The sequence below is a fragment of the Callospermophilus lateralis genome, chromosome 5, assembly GCF_048772815.1.
Source record: "Callospermophilus lateralis isolate mCalLat2 chromosome 5, mCalLat2.hap1, whole genome shotgun sequence".
In the NCBI taxonomy this organism is placed as follows: domain Eukaryota; kingdom Metazoa; phylum Chordata; class Mammalia; order Rodentia; family Sciuridae; genus Callospermophilus; species Callospermophilus lateralis.
In genome coordinates this window covers 149,948,072-149,962,934 of record NC_135309.1, presented here as the reverse complement: position 1 = coordinate 149,962,934, position 14,863 = coordinate 149,948,072, and the positions used below count along the sequence as shown (strand labels likewise).

The 14,863-nt window shown below is 35.1% G+C and overlaps 1 protein-coding gene across 1 annotated transcript; it reads right to left on the bottom strand.

Moving 5' to 3' along the window:
* Positions 1-1,350: 1,350 nt before the first annotated feature.
* Positions 1,351-14,732, bottom strand: Card6 (caspase recruitment domain family member 6). Its single transcript, XM_076856207.1, has 3 exons — positions 14,450-14,732; positions 10,236-10,781; positions 1,351-4,084 (listed from the first exon to the last, which is right to left on the bottom strand). Exons 1-3 carry the CDS (start codon positions 14,730-14,732, stop codon positions 1,860-1,862), a joined length of 3,054 nt encoding a protein of 1,017 aa, XP_076712322.1. The 3' UTR covers positions 1,351-1,859.
* Positions 14,733-14,863: the final 131 nt, after the last annotated feature.

The window sequence follows — 14,863 nt, the reverse complement described above, 5'->3', positions numbered from 1 at the left end:
TTAACATTTTATTCAATCCTTTGTAGTTCATTTATTAAGTCATTTCAAATTGTCCAATTTGAATATACCACATATGTATTGCTAAGATAGGCTGGTACCAAATGTATTCCTTATAAGAGCCCAGCAGGTTCTAATCTTGAAGAAGGATTCAGAAAAAGGGTTTTAAAAATCACAACTATTGCTGGTTTCAAAAGTCTAAACAAAAAAATTACTTTAAGTGGAGGAACTTCACATTTATTTAGAAGATTTTGTAATTATATACCAGAACTAGTTATCATGCTTTTTTTGCCTTCCAAAAGACAAAAATCAAAATTCAAAATAAAATTCAAATGAATTGTCTTCTCTTTCTTCATCCTTACAATAACCATCCGACAGAATAAACATCCTATAGATACTTAGTATTGATTCTTCAATACATATGAAAACAAAGGATACCTATTATGAGAATATTCTTGTGGATTTTTCCTTTTCAAAGATTAGTTCTCGTCCATTTGTCAATATGACTTTTTTTTTTTTTTTGGTGTCCTTGAAGGTAATATCTTTCAACCTAAAAAGACTACTTGGAGTTATTTTAGTATTTAAAATTAATATTAATTTTATTAAAGTTATAATTTTAAAACTGAAGCTTTTAAATTCAATATAGAAATCTTACTATTATATTTCTAAATCTGGATGAATTTTAATATTTACTTTTAAAATGGTCTTTTATTAATATTTGGTGTCTTTTAAAACTTATTTAAGGTTCACATAAATATTTTAAATTTAATCTTTTTTCTTTCTTTCTTTCTTTGTTTTGGTACTGGGGATTGAACCTAGGTATGCTTTACCACTGAACCACATCCCTAGCCCTTTTTATCTTTTATTTTGACACAGAGTCTTACTAAATTGCTGAGGCTATCCTTGAACTTGTGATCCTTCTGCCTTAGCCTCATGAGTCACTGGGGTTACAGGCATGGCCACCACACCTGGAAATTTTCATATATTCTTTTATTTAATACTGTTAAGTAATATAACTTACTGAAATGTTCAGAATAATATGAATCTAACAAAAAATAAAAATTATATGAATCTTAAGTTCTCTTAAGTATTTCAATACTTTTATAATTTTTAAGCTTATCTTAATTTTTCCAATTTAACTTTAACTCTAAAATTAAAAACTCAAAGGCACATTTTTAATTGGAGACTAGTAATATGTCAGATCCTCCAATAAGCCAAATATTCTTAACTGTTACAAATATTTAAAATAGGAAATATACATAACTCACTCATTCAGTTAATAAGATAATCAATTTTATTAGTTGTTAGTTCATTATTTCTATTATAAATGTCAAATAAAAAGTTTTATCAACCAAGCAAATTGAGGCCATTATCAGCAAGATGATTTAACTATCCAATTAAGAAGGGTTATCCCTCAGTGGCTGATATTGCATCAGAAACTTCTGACCAAGGCACTTCTGGAGCAGTTAACATCTAGGGCAATTTTTCTTGCCACATTGAGGCAACTGAACCCTACTTTGTGATCATAGCACAATTAGTCTCTAATCCCATTCTCCTTCTAGTGAGTCTGTCTCACAGACCCCATTGGATTCAAGTTATACGTTACTTAATGCTCAAGGTTGTATTCAACTTATTTATTTACTGTTTGATACTATTCTTAACTATTTTCATATTTTTCCTCTTGCTTAGGGACACCACTCTTACAGATATTTTAATGTCAACCAATTAGACTTTGCCTATCTTGATTATGTCACACTAATGACAATAGCCTTAAACTTTGACTGACTATCTTCTTCCGGTTACTATATGATAGGAATGACCTAGATAAAGAACACATCCTGTAGGTCTCTGGAGTACACTATTTAACGCTTCCCTACCCGTTTGGGCCCTGCTCTTGGTTGATATGCTCTGGTCTGTGAAGCATGGGTCTGGGATGATTTAGGTTGAATGGGTCTAGGCTGAGAAGGCTTAGCTTGGGAGGGCTGGGGCTGAGGGGCTTTTGTCTGAGAAGATTTTGCTTGAGAAGACCCAGGTTGAGAGGATTTGGGCTGGAAATGCTTCACCTGGAATGGCTTAGGCTGATGGGATATGAACTGAGAGCTGGGTAAAAATTTGCTCTTAGATGGGGAATGAGATCCTTTTTGGAAAACTGAATCTGAAGGCCTACCCTGAGCCATCAGCTTGTTTCCTTGCTGAGAAGCAGGTCTTACTAGTTTTTGTGTGTTTCCTGTTGGCTGAAAGCACTGAGGGTGAAGATCTTTACTATGGGATGCTGTTCTAATAAACTTTCCAGTTACTTGAGTAATTTTTGTTCCTGGGGCCAGGGCTCGCTTGGGCTGTGGTTTCCCTACTGGTCCTGCTACCTGTGAACCTAGAGAATGCAGGTGACCTACCAGGGAGACCACTGCCCCAAACTTTGCAAGAACTCCCATTCTTTGTGATCTCTCAGGACAGGCCCACACATGCTTAGAGCTGGGTCTTGGGGGTCTTCCAAATGTTTGATTCAAGTGATAGTCCCAAGAGGTGCTTGAAAATTTTGTGAATTTTTCACCTGAATAAAATCTCTGGGCTTGGGAATATTGGATACCAAAATCTTTACCTTTTTTATGGGACCTTGAATTCCAAAAGGGCGAAGCACAGAACCATTTAGATCTCTGTTCTGACCCTAAATGGGAGCCCATTACCCAGGGAGACTCCAAGGAAACCTGGTCAAAGTTACCTCCAATTCTGTTTGGTGAAGGCCAGGCATTTTCTACATGAGACTTGGATACTGGAGAGTGGTGAAAATTCTGAAAATTTTGGCTGACTTCACCTGCAATCCCAGGATCTCTAGTAGGTCTCAAAGCTTGGCTTTCAGGTGAATTTGTTAGTTGACTGTATCTTTGTTGTCCCTCACCTTCAGCTGTTCCAGCCCTGTTTATATTAGGGAAATTCTGAATCCCTTGAGCATTCTCAAAGTCTTCGTCTACCTGAATCCCCAACTCCCTGGCCAGGGAGGCCATATCCTTCACAGACACACATCTGAGTGAAGAGGACATCACTTCCTGGAGGGCAGTGAAAAGGCCTTCCATGTTCTTCCCTCTGTCCCCAGCTTCTTCCTCTTCCCAAAACAGTAGCTGTGATGATTTCAGTTTCAAGGTCCTCTGGAAAATCTGAGCCTCTTCACTCACCCTGGCTTGGGGACTGAGTACAAAGTAGCATCTTTGAATGGTACCTTCTCCTAAAAACAACAGCAAGTCCCATTCCTTCTCACCTAAGCAGTCAGCGAAAAAAAAAATAGCTGAGGAAACTTCCACCAAGAGCCCAAACTGTGTCCAAAAGCTTTCTAGGTCTCCACGAAGGTTGGCCACAGCAACAGGCTTTTGGAAAATACCCGGGCTTTTATCACTGTCAGGAAAACACCATGTTATCTCAACTAGGCCATCAGATATTTGCCTAGGAAGCATCGGAACAGACAAATCGTGATGAAGAAAGATTTTGTGTGATTTCAGTCGGTCAGGGCTGAGCAGTGCATTGAGGACTCTGGACTTGGAAAAACTACAGTGCCCTAGACGTACAAAAGAGATGACAGGCATCTTCATGAGACTCAGAAACTCTTCTGAATCCCCCGTGGGCCCTCCGGAGGACTGTGTTGACGGCTTCTTCACAATGTCCTCCATGGCCCTCAGCATTAAGATGCTTTTGTTGTTTTCTGAGTCTGGCAGCAGCAGGGGAAGAGCAAACTGGCATCGATACATGTTTGACATGACTTCTCGTTGCAAAGAGCTGTCTGAACACAGCATGGAGGCACAAAGCACATCAAGGGGATGAATGGTTTGTATGTCTCTTATTTCCAACTTTTCCAGAGCAGTCATCAATTCCTCTTTGCTGTCTTCATCCAGAACCCTGCGCCTGAGGATTGAGTCTCTGGCTGTCACATCCAATGCTTGAACTTTCATCAGGAAATTCCAGGCTAAGTCTGCTGGAGTCTCAGGTGTCCACCTACATCCGTGATCCAAGGAGAACTGTTTAACCAAATCTGGCAGAAGTTTTCTGCTTCTATTCATATTCAAAGAGGAAAGTACATCTTTAAACACTTTCTTTCTTTCTGTAAAGGAGAAGATACTTAGTGAATGTTATGTTCAGAATCTATGTTTCCCTATTTAATTTTTAAATTAAATAAGTAACTGACATTTTCACTACAAGAAGATGAAATGATACAAATGAAGGGAAAGTCCCATTTCAACACTCTGCCTATTCTATGTCACTTCTAAGAGATATGTCAATATGCCCTGTATGCTTATTTCCCATCCTTTCTCTATGCAAATACACAAGTATGCCTGCATATATAGAAATATATAGCTTTATTTAATTAATGCTACTTTATTTTTACATAAGTAATATCATATTAAACAAATGACTCTTCAACCTCTTTCCGCTTAATGATTTTCCTTGCAAATTCTTCCAAGTCAGCATATGGAGAGATCTCCCTAATTCATTTTAGCCTTTCATGGTACTCCAAGTTTAGATGAGCCATTACTTAATTAATCATTGCCTAAATGAAAAATGATCATTTAGTAATTCTTCCTTTTTAATTTTTTTTTTGGCTAATGTTTGTATTCAACAATAAAAACCCTTGTTAATTCTTCATTAAACACATGTCTGAAGGATCTCTAGGTTGATACTGATTTCTTTCTTTCATTTATCGCTTGCTGAATTTTAGAGAATCTGAAAATTTTTATTTCTATTAAAGTTTTCTTGGAATTGAGATGCTATTCTTAATGTCTCCTGATCTCCCATTTTTAAATATATTTTCTAGCTATTTCTTCATAACAGAGATAGTGCTTAGTAGAGAAAGAAGATTGGAGTGTACTTTACTCCTGACAGATGAGATGGCAAACTAGCATAAGTTTATTAAATGTCTTTGAAAAGGAACCTAGAAAAATAATAGAAGTGAGAGAAAAAAATGGATTTTATGAATGAACAAAAATAACTAAAAGATATCTTTGGTTAGTCTCAAGGTTGTTTAAGTAGGTATATGTACTGGGGTAAGAAAGTTGAGAGGAATTGATGATAGCAAAAAGGGTAGGCAGTGAGAAGATAGTTTTTAGGAAAGTTCAGGTTCTGTTCTTGACTATCCCATACTTTGCCTTAGGTCAACAACCCTCCATATTTTTAGCACAGAAATTGACATTCACATAATCCTGGCCTGATATCTAGAGTTGGCAAAGTTACAATGGTGCTAAATGGAGTAGATGGAAGGAACAAAATATTTGTACACACAAAAAAAGAATACATCTAATTAAGCACATAAATGGATAAAAAGAAGTGACAATAATTTTAAAAGTAAGCAATAATATCAGGAACCCAGTATCATTTTCATAAATTAAAAATTCATAAAAATAGCCCAACTAAGGCAAAGAGAAATGAACAGATTTCTGTTGCTTCTCATTAGATATTGAATTTTTAATTTGAGTCCAGTCAGGTTAATGGGGAACTGAGACCAAAAAATGAAAATAAAAATCCAGACTCCTAGGATTTTAACTATCCAGAGTCTCTAGAACATATTATACACAATGAACAGGTCACCACCCAAAGTTAATAGACATAAGAAGAAATAGGAAAGGTGGCCCATGCTTAATCAATGGAGACTGACCCCAAGAAGACCCAGATATTGGATTCAGCATATAAGAATTTTAAGACAGGGGTTGGAGTTGTGGCTCAATGGTAGAGTGCTTGCCTGGCATGCATGAGGCCCTGTGTTCGATCCTCAGTGGCACATATAAATAAATAAATTAAATAATCCATTGACAACTAAAAAATATTTTTGAAAAAAAATGAAGTCTCAAAAATATTGTGCTAAAAATAAAATTATTAAAAAAAAAAAAAAAAAAGAATTTAGCTGGGATTGTGGCTCAGCGGTAGAATGCTTGCCTAGCACTGACAGGACCCAGGTTCAATCCTCAGCACCACATAAAAATAAAGGCATTATGTAAAAAAAAAAAAAAAAAAAAAAAAAAAAAGAATTTGGGGGGCTGAGATTGTGGCTCAGCAGTAGATCGCTTGCCTAGCATGAGCGGGAGGCCCTGTGTTCGATCCTCAGCACCATATAAAAGTAAATAAATGGAATAAAGGTATTGTGTCCAACTACAACTAAAAAAATTAAGAATTTTGAGCTGGTATTGTGGCTTAGTAGCAGAGCACTTGCCTCACACATATGAAGCACTGGGTTTGATTCTCAGCACCATATAAAAATAAATAAATATAATAAAGGTATTGTATTCAACTATAACTAAAGGAAATTTTAAAAAAATAACTTTAAGGCAGCTATCTTAACTATTCTCAATAATACAAAATATAATAAACCCATAAATGAATGATTAAATAGAAAAATCACAGAAAAAAAGTTGAATGTATTAAAAGAAGGAAACTAGAATTAAAAATCACACTATCTGGATTTTTAAAAAAATCACAACAGGGGCTGGAGTTGTGGCTCAGTGGTAGAGTGCTTGCCTAGCTCATGTACACACAAAAAAAGTGAGGTACTGGATTCGATCCCCGGACCCATATAAAAAAAAAAAAAAACTAAATAAACAAAGTATTGTGTCCATCTACAACTAAAACTATTTTTTAAAAAATCACTACAAGGATTAACAACCAATTAGAAGTGATGGAAGAAAGTCAGTATCTAATCTGAAGAATAAAAAGAAAAAAATTTGAAGAAAATAACAGAGTCTTAGGAACTTGCAAAACAATACTAACAACTTTAATATATGTGTACTTGAAATCTCAGAAAGAAGAAAGAGGAAGTAAACAGAAAAAAATTTGAATCAATAATGGCTCAAAAATTTCCAAATTGGTTTAAAAGGGTTTGTTTGTTTGTTTGTTTCTTTGTTTGTTTACAGATTCAGGAAAATCTATAAATAATGAGGAGATAAAAGCAAATATTACAGGGCTGAGGCTGGGACTCAGCAGTAGCATGCTTGCCTGGCATGTGTGAGGCACTGGGTTCGGTTCTCAACACTGCATATTTATAAATAAATAAAAAAAGGTCTATCAACAACTGAAAAAAAAAATTACACCAAGAACCATCAGAATAAACTGCTAAAAAAAAAAAAAAGAAGGAAAAAAACTCTTGAAAACAACTAGAAATAAAAAGGATAGTACACTTTCAGGAGATTGATAAAATGACTGACAACAGTATCAGAAATAACAGAAGCTAAAAGACAGAGAAATGACACCCATAAAGTGCTGATGGCAAAAAAATTGCCAATCTGAAATTGTATAATCAACAAAAGTACCCTTGTGAATAGCAAATAAAGACATTTTTTCAAAAACAAAAACCAAAAGACTTGCTGAGCACCGTGGTGCAAGCCTGTAATCCTGGCTAACTCAGGAGGCTGAGACAGGAGGATCACAAGTTTGAGACCAGTCTCAGCAACTTAGCAAGGCCCTAAGCAACTTAGCAAGACACTATCTTAAAATAAAAAATAAAAAGGGCTAGGAATATAGTTCAGTGGTAGAGCCTCTCTGGGTTCAATCCCCAGTAAAAAGAGACTTTACCACCAGCATAACTATATTAAAAATAATAATAATAAACAAAAATTTCAGGCTAAAGGAAAATAACATAAATTTGATTCTTTCATTAATTGACCCAAACTACAAGCTGAAGTAGAAGAAAGTTGATACGGCCTATAAACTTGACCTTCCACAGAACACACAAAGCAATGTTTTCAGCTTTCCTGGGACTTGGATTTGACACTGTGATTTTTTTTTCCATGAAATGTAACATGATAAAAATGACCCTTCAGCTGGGCTTGATGGGCACATGCCTATAATCCCAGCAGCTTAGGAGGCTGAAGCAGGAGGATCTTGAGTTCACAGCCAGCCTCAGCAACTTAGCAAGGCACTAAGCAACTCAGTGAGACTCTGTCACTAAACAAAATACAATAGAGCTGGGGATGTGGCTCAGTGGTTAAGTGTCCCTGAGTTCAATCCCAGGTACCAAAAAATAATAACAATAATAATGATCCTTCATGAAGTTGGAGATGCTTGAATTTTTTTTTTCCAGTTCTGAGCTGCATACACAAATCTTGCTTAAGTAAGATAAATGGGTAACTACATATCTCCAGTCAAATAGAGTAGATGGGCAACCACTAGAATTACACTGCAGTCATGCTCATATTATCATTAGGATAATGAAATGGTAGATTGATTGCAATAGTAGCCATAATTAATGGCTTTCTGATATTCATAATCTTTGTAATATTACTTTGCAAGAGTTTGCAAGAGGTGGAATCTATTTTTTCAACACATCTATGTTATGTATGTGACATGTTTAGCCAACAAAATAAGGGTATTTGGGTTGAATTGCGTACCAAAAAAAATAAATAAATAAAATAAAAGTGAAAGATACAACAAAAGCAGAGCAGCCAAGAAAGACTAAAGATTTCTAGGAAAACACTCAAAGGTAGGAACAGATTCATCTTCCTAGCCTCCTCCTCCAGGAGGAACCAAGTCTGCCAGCACCTTGATTGTCTAACAAAATATATTTTGTTATTTGTTCTTAAGCCACTCATTCTGTGATTCTTTGTAGAATCCCCAGCAAACTACTATAAGCCATGATGAGGAAGAAATTATTCTTTTTCTACCCAAAAGTAAATTATGAGTCCCCAAGACTTGAGTTGATTGTGAAATGGTAGATACCTTTCCATTCTTTACTCAGAATTTGGTAGCCTTTAATTTTGCAGCCAATATCTTTCCAGATGAAACATTTTTCATATTTTCAATGGTCATTAAGAAACACTTGGAAAAGTGAGGCACAGTGGTGCACACCTATAAGTCCAGAGGACTGCAAGTTCAAAGCCAGTCTCAGCAAATTAGTGAGACCCTAAGCAACTTAGTGAGACCCTGTCTCAAAATTTAAAAAAAATAATAATAATTTAAAAAATGTGAAAAGGACTGGGGAAGTAGCTCAGTGGTAATGTGCCCCTGGGTTAAATCTCTAGTAGCAAAATAAATAATTAAAAGGAATATTTGGATTCAAGATACTGTACTGATGTAATTCTCCTCACCAAGATAGCATTATATGATTTAGATTAAGACAAGTAACAATATCTTGACCTTAAATCTTCACCATAATCTCCTCTACTGACTATTTCCACTTTGGTGATTTAAACTATAATCCTAATATCTTCCTGGTCATAAAGACACTAAAATAACTAAAGTGGTTTGATCTGAGGAATAGAGGGTTACACCTAAAAGCCATGATTAGCAACTCCTTATATGTATGATAGAAGGTGACTGTGGACATTTTATAAGCTGCCAATCAATATTTACTTTTGCTTATTAGCCCTCTGCATCCAGGGATTCTGCATGTGCAGATTCAACTGACTGTGGGTGAAAAATATTTAGAAAAAAGTTATATATGTACTAAACTTGCATGGACTTTTTTCTTATCATTATTCCCTAAACGATTCAGTATAACGACTATTTATGTGAAATTTACAGTATATTCATATTACAAATAATCTAGAGATGATTTAAAGCAAATTGGAGCTTGGGGGAGGAAGGGAGAGAGAGAGAAAGGATGGTTAATGAAGTGCAGCTGAATAAGAAAAATAGCTTCTAATGTTCTACAGCACAGTAGGGTAATTATGGTTGATAATTTATTTATCAATAAATTGAATATTTCAAAATAGCTAGTAGAGAGGCTTTTGATGTTTCCAACATAAAGAAATGCTATATGTGTGAGGCAATAGATATGCAATTACCTCAATTAAATCATTATACACCATTTACATGTATTGAAATCTCATGTTGTACCCTATAGATATGTACACTTACTGTGCGCCAATTAAAAATAAAAGTGTATTTTAAAAAGCATATATAATAAAAAGTATATTTTAAAAAGTATATATATATATAATAAAAAAGAAGTATACCAGAGGATGTATAGATTGTATGCGATCACTATCACTACCATATTACATAAGGGGTTTGAGCATTCACAGATTTTGTATCCATGAATGGTTCTGCAACTTATCGGCTTGGATACTGAAGGACAGCTATATTGTCCACCATTTCCCAGGTCCTTGATGATCCATTATGTCAACTTAAAAGGTACAAGGAATTTCTGGTTAGTTGATTTTCTATTGACATCCGTGCCATGTCATCTCCTTTCCCCATTAGGTCCTAGCTACCTTATTAATTATTGACAGGTTGTTGCCTGATTAACTATACACATATAGTCTCCATACCTTCCAGATTTTTATCCCCCTCCTCCAATGAAATGCTGGTTTCTGACTCCTCAGGAATGCATTCATCAGAGAATCCGATGGATTCTGAACACTTGGAGTCTTCTTTACCATGATGCACAATGTGCTCTAGAACATCATAACCTCCCTCGTTCTTAGTAGTTTCTGCATCTTCAGTGTACCCAGCAGAACCTGGATATTCCTCTTTTCCTAAGTACAAAGAATCATCTGGCTCCTCATATCTCTGTCCATCCTGTAAATACGTAATGGTTGCTGGAACTTCATATTCAACTCTTTTGACTGAATATGGCAATGTGATTTTTGAAGTGTCATAGTCCTTCTCTTCCTCCCTGAAGGACAAAGCAATTTCCTGGTCACTAGTTTTATTGTCCCTAAAGAACGCAGAGGTTTTCAGATCCAAATGTTCTTTCTCTTTGGAAAACACTCTGGTCTCAGGATTCTTTTTTTGTTCTTCTCTAGGGGAAAAAGTATTTTCTGAATTCTTACTTCTGGATTGAGGAGATGTGATATCCTTGTGTTTTAAAAGTTCTGAAAAAAAAAAACAAAGAGATTTGATTATTTATTTGTTTTTTCAATTTAATAAAAAGAAATTGTAAAATAACTTGAGTTTAAAAAAAAAAGTTTCATAAATTAAACGAACCAGACTCAGATATCTGAGGTCAAAGGTTTTCTCTGATAGTAAGGCTCAATGACATTTGCCTATAATCCCAGTGGCTTGGAAGGTTGAGGCAGGAGGATCGTGAGTTCAATGTCAGCCTCAGGAACTTATTGAGGCTCTAAGTAACCTAGTGAGATCCTCAGCAACTTAGTGAGATTCTGTCCCAAAATTTAAAATTTGTTAAAGGGCTGGGGCCAGGCATTGTGGCACACGCCTGTAATTCCAGCAGCTTGGGAGGCTGAGTCAGGAGGATCACAAGTTCAAAGCCAGCCTCAGCAATTCAGCAAGGCAATAAGCGATTCACTGAGACCCTGTCTCTAAATAAAATATAAAAAGGGGCTGGGAATGTGGTTCAGTAGTTAAGGATCCCTGGGTTCAATCTCTGGTACAAAAAAAAAAAATGTTTTCTCTAATATGAGGAAAGATAGTACAAAATAAGGGAGAAAAAGACAAAGAAAAAAGGCGGTGAGATTCATGGAAGTACAAGAGATCAGTGGATAGAGGAAAGGGATTGAGGGAGAGGGCAAAGGACTGGAAAAAGGAAAGAAGGGTGGAATGAATCTGACCTAACTTTCCTATGTACATACTTGAATATATCACAGTGAATCTCACTTTTATTCATATCCACTTGGCACTAATATATTTGTAAAAACCTAGACCTATATAGAAAAAATATAAGTTGGTAAAACAAAGGGAAGATGGAGAGGGAGGAGGGAAGAAAAAGGGGAAGTACTTAAGAGTGAATTAGAGCTAATTGTATTCCATGCTTGTGTAATTATTTCAAAATGAACCCTAATATTATATATAACTAAAACAAACTAATAAAAAATAAAATAAATAGATAAACTTCAGGAAAAATAGACTGAGTTCTCAAAGCATAATATCTCTCTCTCTCTCTCTCTCTCTCTCTCTCTCTCTCTCAATTTCTTTCTTGGTTTTCTTTTTCTTTCTTTCTTTCTTTTTCTTTTTTTGAAATAAGGGGGAGTCTCATTATGTTGCCCAAGCCTTGAACTCCTGAGCTCAAGTGATCCTCCAGTCTCACCTTCCCCAGTATCTGGAACTACAGACATGCAATTACTCTTGGGAAGGACCTAATGCCTCCTACCTAATTTGTATGGCAACAAGTCAACCATCAGAACTTCTTTTTCCCATGGGAAAAAAAAAGTATCACATTACTTCCTTGCTCAAAAGTTTGAATCTTTCATAGCAACATCACAGGGTAAATGTGTAAAACAGAAAATTTAAATCATCTTCAAAAAACTAAGAATGAAACCACCATTTGACCCAACTATCCCACTCCTTGATATTTATTTATCCAAAAGATTAGAAAAAATCAGTATACTAAAGAAACAAAGCCACTTCAATCTTTATACCAACACAATTCAAAATAGCCAAATTATGGAATTAACCCAGATGCTTCTCAATAGAAAATTAAGAAAATGTGTTATATTGCACAATGGAATTTTAGTCATAAATAAGAATGAAAAATGGCATTTTCCAGTAAATAGATAGAAATGGAGAAAATCATACCAAGTGAAATAAGCAGGACTCAGAAAGTCAAGGGTTGAATATTTTCTCTCATATGTGGAAGTAGAGCAAAATAAGGGAAAGAAGGCAGTTGGGAGGGGATCTGAAGTCATAAAGATACAGGGAAGAGCAGTGGAGTAGTAGAAGGAGAATGAGAGGGAAAGAAGAAGGACGGAAAATGGGAAAAAATGAATTTTTTTTAAAAATCATGCTATATTCATATATAAAGGCACCAAAGGAAATTTCACCTTATGTTTATGAACAGTATCAATTGAAAAAAAAGTAAATAGCTGGACTTGGTGGCGCACAACTGTAATCCCAGTGGCTTGAGAGGCTGAGATAGGAGGATCATGAGTTCAAAGCCAGCCTCAGCAACTTAGCAAGACACTTAGAAACTCAGTGAGACCCTGTCTCTAAATAAAATACAGAAAAGAGCGGGGGATCTGTCTCAGTGGTTGAGTGCCCCTGAGTTCAATCCTCGGTACCAAAATAAATAAATGAATAAATAAATAAATAACTGAAAAGAAGATCAGTGAAGTATAAGAGGGAGAACAGGGGAGAGAAGACGGTAAGAAAATTAGGGAAAGGGGTGAAATCAAATTGCTTGCATGTATGATTTTGACAAAATAAACCCCAATGCTATGTATAATTATATTTTTCTAATGAAAAAGAAAAGAAAAATTGAATCATGAGCAATATTCACTTGTGGAACTAATGTGACTCACAACTCATATTTCCTCAAGTTATTACAAAATAAATCTAATCTCTATAATTCTTAATCTGTAAGCAAATAGATGTAATTTCAAATAGTGTGTCCTGGAAACAATAAGATTTATCTTTCTAAGCATATGCATCTTGTCTTACCTGAGGGTTATTAATATTCACTTTTTTTCTAGTCCCTACCTCTCTATATCCTTCATTTTTGTTTGTCTTTCTCCCAGAGGTAATCTTCTCTAAAATATGAGATAGGGAAAAAGTGTGCAGAATTTAAAAAGCAGAGAACAATGTATCTGATTGATTTAGAGTTTGGATATTTTGTTTTCTTTGAATTTTGTTCAAATTCAAACTTTGCTGTTCAAAAATTCCAGTTGTTTTATGAAGTGCTCATTGTTAATAGTAATAATCCTGAATATTTTTGATTCCTTAAAAAAGGACCTACACCTGCCTCTACTGGTAATTTCCAGAATCGCTAAATAATACCTTCTAGAATAAATGTTCCCTCATCTGAGACTAGTTATTTTTGAACCACTTAAGACTTAGCATTTGAGTTTATTTCAAAATAGCTAGGAGAGAAGATTTTGAAACGATATGTATTTGCAGTAATGAATATTCCAATAATCCTGATTTGTTCATTATACATTGAATATATAAATTAAAATATCACATTGAATCATATAAATACAGCTAGTATATGTCAGTTAAAATGATATATTTATTAGATAAATAATTATTTTTAAAAGAACTAGCATTTAAGTTGCTCCAGAAAACTAGGGTTCTGCTTCATTCTTATCACAGAGTAAATTAATTATGGATCTGCCATCTAGGTATGCTAAAAATTATTCTTCCTATATTTTCAGAATGGCTATCCTAAGTGAAAGATGTTGTTTGAGGTCTTAGAACTGTTAACATCTATGAATTCATTTATTTGAGAAAGAAACCCCAGATTGTGCTATGATTAACAGTATTCTCTTTCCAACCGAGGAACTTCAGGATGTAATGCCAGAACAATGAGCACTTTATAAAACAACTGAAATTTTTGAACAACAAAATTTGAACTTGAACAAAACTCAAAGAACAACAAATTACCCATCCTCTAAATCAATCAGATACATTGTTCTCTGCTTTTTAAATTCTGCACACTTTTTCCCTATCTCATAATTCAGAGAAGATTACCTCTGGGAGAAAGACAAACAAAAATAAAGGGTGCTAGTTTTTTGTTTTTTCAGAAAATCTGACCCATTACATTTACCCTTACTCCCAACCCCCATCAAAGTATTAAAATTCAACTCACCAAGCTGTAAGTCCCAAGTAGTAGCTGACTCTGGAAAAGTACTAAGTAAACACTTGAGAAAATACTGACAGCTCACCTCTCCCTTTTTCTGTACCAAAATTAACAGCTTTCGACTTTTCTTCAAGGGATCTGTAACTTTATCTAAAGTCTCATACTCTTCTTCAGAAATTAACTGTCGAGAGGTTAACGTATCCAGGATAGAATCTGGATCTTGTTGGAGGATATTAAGCAATTTTTTTCGCTGTCTTTCTATGATCTCTGAGGGAACGCTCTCAGCAGCCATAGTTTCTGGTTCCTAGAGCAGGAAATGGACAATGATGTCATTTTGAAGGATAAACAGATAAGAGGAAAAGACAGAGCAATTCTGTTTAGCAAGATAAAATATGCAAAGGACAGCTAGTGTTGCAGGGAGCA